The sequence below is a fragment of the Daktulosphaira vitifoliae genome, unplaced genomic scaffold (genome assembly GCF_025091365.1).
Source record: "Daktulosphaira vitifoliae isolate Bord-2020 unplaced genomic scaffold, ASM2509136v1 Scaffold_5, whole genome shotgun sequence".
Taxonomy (NCBI): domain Eukaryota; kingdom Metazoa; phylum Arthropoda; class Insecta; order Hemiptera; family Phylloxeridae; genus Daktulosphaira; species Daktulosphaira vitifoliae.
In genome coordinates, this window is record NW_026099576.1 from 32867466 (window position 1) to 32873151 (window position 5686).

Sequence of the window (5686 nt, forward strand, 5' to 3'; positions counted from 1 at the left end):
CCGTTTTTTAGTTAAAGTAAATCATTAAAATGAATTCAGTTTTGCATTTTTCAATTATAGAATCTTTTTAAACACCAAAAGTTTATTAGAAATGTTTACTATGATTTCTATTTAAGTGATCTATTACAATAAAAATACAAAAAAAAAATCGAGCTTTTTTGATAAATTTATTGTAAATTGTAATTATAAAATTTCCTGATTGCATATTAATCTTAACAATTTCTTTTTTTACTATCTCTTATAACTTTTCTTATCTCTCATACCGGTCCAGAAGAAACGACTACCAATGCTCCGGTAAGTTTCTTTCCATCCTGGATTTCTGGAAGAAACATAGTCATGATACCTTCATAATAGGTGGTCTGACATGTGTGACGGAACGACGATAATCTTTCCGTCCGTTCCGTTATTTACCGGGCCTTTTAGCAAAATACCATCTTACATGTGGTATTTTTGGTGTAAGTGCCGATAAATTGGATTTTCACTACGGAGTTTCCGAACATACTGAGCCAAAATTGCACCTCCTGCTTTTCGGGTTCTTATGTCGGAAATAGGTATATTCTCCGGGTAAGCATCCTTTTTTATTTCCCCTAGTTGACTTCGTTCGGATAAATCTCCGGTCAACGGTGGATCATGGTAGTTGTTTTCTAATTGATCTTCATCTACCGGAGTTTTCTCCTTAGGGCTTCTTGAAAGGGTATCTGCTGTTTGATTTTCAACTTCAGCCATTTGCTGAATATCAAAGTCGAAGTGTGGTGTAACAACTTCAGCGCTATGCTGTCCATGAGCTAAGTAAATTTCCCGTCTAGATATGGCCGGAAGCGATCAACGGCACATACAATGGCTAGACAATCACGTTCTACGGCTGAATACCATGTCTGAGTGGGAGAAAGTTTTCGGCTGGCGTATGAGATAACCCTTCTCTGCCCGGTTTATTCCCGTTGAAATAGTACTGCACCGAATCCTATCTCACTTGCGTCCGTTTGTATATAAAACGGTTGTCCTTGAAGTGGTGGACAGAGTCGAGGTGCAGAGGCAAGAGCTTCATTTAACTTCTGGAACGCCTCTTGCTTTTGTATCGTCCATCGCCATTTGATCCTATGAGCCAAAAGATCAGTTAGCGGAGCGGTAAGTTCAGTGTAATTGGGCACGAACTGACTGTACCAACCGCATACTCCGAGAAATTTCTGTAGATCTTTGACTTTCTTCGGTACAGGAAATTCAGTGAATGCAGTTAATTTCTCCACCTTCCTGTCAATTCCCGTCGAATCTACTAAGTGACCCAAGAAAATATAAAAAATATAAATTTATATGGGTTACTCCGAAACTGCATTTTTTCGGTTGACATGTCAACCCATGTGTTTGTAACCATTCGAAGACTCGTTGTATGTGGTTAAGGTGATCCTCCATACACACTGAGTACATCACGATATCTTCTTGGTATACAAATACAAATTTAGTGACGTATCCACGCATAAACCTTGTTCACCAACTGTTGAAAAGTAGCCGGGGCATTTTTAAGGTTGAAGGGCATTACTTTAAATTGGCAGAGGCTCATTTGTGTGCGGAACGCGGTGAGCAGTCTTGACTCCTGGATCAAACTGACCTGCCAATAACCAGACTTTAGGTCGATGGTGCTGAAGACGTTAGCACCACCAATTCCACGGACCATTTTGTGCAAGTCGGGCATTGGATGTGCGTCGAATTCTGTTTGGAGATTCAGTTTCCGGTAATCCACGCATAATCGCTGGGATTCATCTTTTTTCTTGGCGAGAACTACGGGAGATGCCCATGGCGAGGTACTAAGTCCTACAATACCTTGCTCCTCCATTTCTCGCACCATACGTGTAATGGTATGCTGTTTTTCACGATGATTAGCATATGCATTCAAAGTAGCCGGAGTTTTCTCATTTAAACGGATGTCATGTTCAATGACTCGGGTCCTCCCGACTTATTCGGAGAAAACCTTTAGGTACTTGAATAATATTGACCGGACAACTTCTGGAAACTCCCCTTCCAGGATAATCATTTTCGGTTCGGTTTCCCGTTTGAAAGTCGGTTTTCTCCAGCATACCGTCGCTCTTCTTCCTGTACCCATGTGGATTGTACAAGATTGATAGTTCTAAGCCACTTCATGTTTCACTAACAAGTAATGTCCTAGTACAACGTCACCGATAAGATGGTCGAGTACCGCGGCTCTATATTGCACTTCAATGTCATACACCGGTGCTGTGAACTTAGCGTACTCATAAACTTTCAAAGTTCAGCTGTCAGCCAATATGCAGCTCTATATATAGTATTTTGCGCTTATCCTGTGACTTTTTGGGTTCCTGGTCGAAAATTTTTATGACATTGCTGCCACAGTCACGGATTATTTATTATCAATTATGACTATCAATAGATTTACTTTTTGTACTGTCAGTCAGTGTATTTATAAACTCACAACAATGTACCTAACTATCATTGATAATAACAATGTTGTGTATCTGCTAATATTGATGTCATAAATAACCAATTAGCTACCTGTATTTATAAACCCTTGTGTATTATAGATGTATATTAACTCAAAAATTTGAAACTTTAAATGTTATATCTAATAAACAAATAAAGTTATACTAAAAATTCAAATGACATTTACTATTAAATTAAAAACTCAAACATTTTATTAAACTCAAAATATGTGTTCCCATTTAAAAAACAAAGTTGACATCCTTACGAGGCATAAGGGATGAACTTAAAAAGTGTTACATAGTTAATAATTCAAGAATAATGTGTAACTAAAGATAATAAAAAAAAAAATGTTTAAATTATTATTATTATTAAAGTAATTGAGTGGGTTATGATAAAAAAATCAGCCTGTATATACCTTAACCCCAAAAATTAATAAGCTTATAACTAATTAAGTCTTAAAAATTTCTTTTTCTGGGACCTACTAGACTTATTATCAGTTAAAGCTGTAGGTTCACTAGTTTGCAAATATTTAATTAAGGGTGCTAAAAATAATAATTGCTGTAATTAATTTAGCACTTACTTTAATTACTTTTTAGTGTGCATAAAAGAATCCTTAATCGACTGCGCCTATGATGTAGTTATGGGTTTATTTTATAATAAATAAACAACACCATGATTAAATATATAGTAAAGGACGATAGATTGTTATTATTAATCTATAAACTAAAGCAGTAAACGTTACACTAGGTGTTCTGTAAGGAAGTTGAAAGATGAATATTATTATTAGTGCATCGCCGGACCGATTCGCGTCACTCGCGGCCATTCGGCGTCGCATGACCTGTCGGACGAGGAAAGGTAGCTGAGTCGCAGTCGCCATCCAGCGATATAGTCAGAAGTGTAATGCGACCGCGTCAAGTTCCATAAATATACATCCGAAATTAATCACGGTCACGGTCGGACTTTTAGGTTTTAAAAAGAGAGGTAGGAAACACCAAGAAAAATGATTTATGTTCACCTAAAACTTGAAATGAAAAACAAGTATCGAGACTACCTATGATAAATTGCATGTGGGCACATACAAGAAAAGGACTAATAATTTTTGTACTATAAATAAACAATAACGCAGGCAACCCAAAATTTTTCTGTTGATTATTTCTTAGTATGGATATACTATATTATCACCAAAGTATAAACTTATAAACTATTTCACAAAAAATTAACTTTTGAAAATGTTCCGGAAGGTCTGACACTTTTATATATATCTTAAATTAAAGCTAATGTAATGTACTTTAATTTGAAAAAAAAAATTGACCTCTGGACTTGTCTTCACGTTGAAAATGTCTACTGAATGCTATTTTTGTGTGAAAATTCTCGATTTTATTTTTTACATTTTTAACTTTATAATGCTATAATTTATTGAAATGTGTATGAATCAACACAATTTTTTTATGAGAAATAATATTTTTTTAATAATAACTTTTTCATTCGTCATACTTTATCTTATGTGAGCGTAGATGATGTGGGAGATCGTGTCAAGTGAAGTTTAGGATAAGTGTGGCTGACCCCAAGTAGTTGGGATTAAGGTGAGGAAGAAGAAGAAAAAGAAGAAAATAATTTTTAGATTTGTTATAATTCAAAAAAAAATTTCTAAGTTATTCGAAAAATATTCTACCCAAGTATGGTTATAACTAAGGCTTAGAACTAAAGGCAAATACATATTAATAATCAATACAAATAAAGAAACTATCTTGAATTATGATAACTTTTTTAAACTTGATTTTTTTTTTGAAATTTCAGAAAATTCAAAGTTTTATTGTGACTATGTTAGGTATTTTTAAAGTAGTAAGATCTGAATTGTATTAGTTGATGATAGCATAATAATAGAAAGTTGTTGTTAATTGAGTTTCTTCTTTATGCCAAATATTCTTAAAAAAAATTAAGAAAAAAAAATTATTATATAAATTATTTCATTAAAGAAACTTAATTTTTTTCAAGGAATAATTTAAATAGCTGGCCAGTGGTTAACTAGTTACAGCATAATTATTAAATTTTTAATGAATATCTTGTGTATGTAAACATTCTTCTTAGTTTGCATATTTCGATTTTAATAAAAATGTGTGAATGCTCATATGTGTAAATATTTATTTATTTTTATAGTGAAATTTTTTTAAATTAAAATTTTGAATAAAATAAGCTCTACAAATCTTATCAGTGTTCCTAGTTTGAGTTATGTTTACATTAAAAAATAAAATTATTCATAGTTGTAACATTTATTTTTATCTTCAATACTTGAGTGTTTAATTTGACTTACAGAAATTTAAATATACCCCAGAATGGAAAGACTAAAATCCCTTTGTCCCTTGAAAGGCCATTCGGGTATAGTATGGAATATAGCATGGCATCCAAAAGGACAAATATTAGCTTCATGTGGAGAAGATAAAACAATAAGGTTATGGAATTATAAAGATGGTGATAAGAGTGTATTGAAATGTTTACTTGCTGATGGCCATCAACGTACTATAAGAGCCATATCATGGTCTCCTTGTGGCCAAAATTTAGCATCAGCTAGTTTTGATGCAACTATTGCTATTTGGGATAATAAGTCTGGACAATTTGAATGTAATGCTACTTTAGAAGGTCATGAAAATGAAGTTAAAAGTGTTGCATGGTCTAGATCTGGATCTCTGTTAGCTACATGTAGTCGAGACAAATCTGTTTGGGTATGGGAAGTATGGGAAGATAATGAGTATGAATGTGCAGCTGTTTTGAATGCTCATTCACAAGATGTTAAAAAAGTTGTGTGGCATCCTTTTGATGACATTTTGGCTTCTGCAAGTTACGATAACAATGTGAAGTTATATTCCGAAGATCCGTCAGATAAAGAATGGACTTGTATTGGCACCCTTAGTTCGCATTCATCAACAGTTTGGAGTTTGGCTTTTGATAAAACTGGAAATAGAATTGTAACAAGTAGTGATGATAAGACCTTAAAAATATGGCAAAAATATTTACCTGGTACCTTAAAATAATAAAAAAAAACCCAGCACAGGGGGGTCGCGGCACAGTGGTGACGTGGCATAGTTGGATCAAGTATAATGATATCTGACAGTGATTAAAATCACTATCAAAAAAAAACGCTTCGATGCAAATCTTTAGATAGTGTTTAATTTTAAAAAATTGGTGGATTATTCCAAAAGCTTCATAAACTGCTAGTTCCTTATTAATATCCTGATTAAGA

The 5686-nt window shown here is 33.7% G+C and overlaps 1 protein-coding gene across 1 annotated transcript in view; it reads left to right on the top strand.

Annotated features, from left to right (window-relative positions):
• The first annotated feature begins 4703 nt into the window (after positions 1-4703).
• Positions 4704-5686, top strand: part of LOC126908007 (probable cytosolic iron-sulfur protein assembly protein Ciao1) — a 3216-nt gene continuing 2233 nt past the window's right edge. Inside the window, exon 1 of the mRNA XM_050689810.1 lies at positions 4704-5463. Within this exon, the coding sequence (XP_050545767.1) occupies positions 4782-5463 (682 nt within the window). The 5' untranslated portion in view covers positions 4704-4781. The remainder of the gene's footprint in view (positions 5464-5686) is intronic.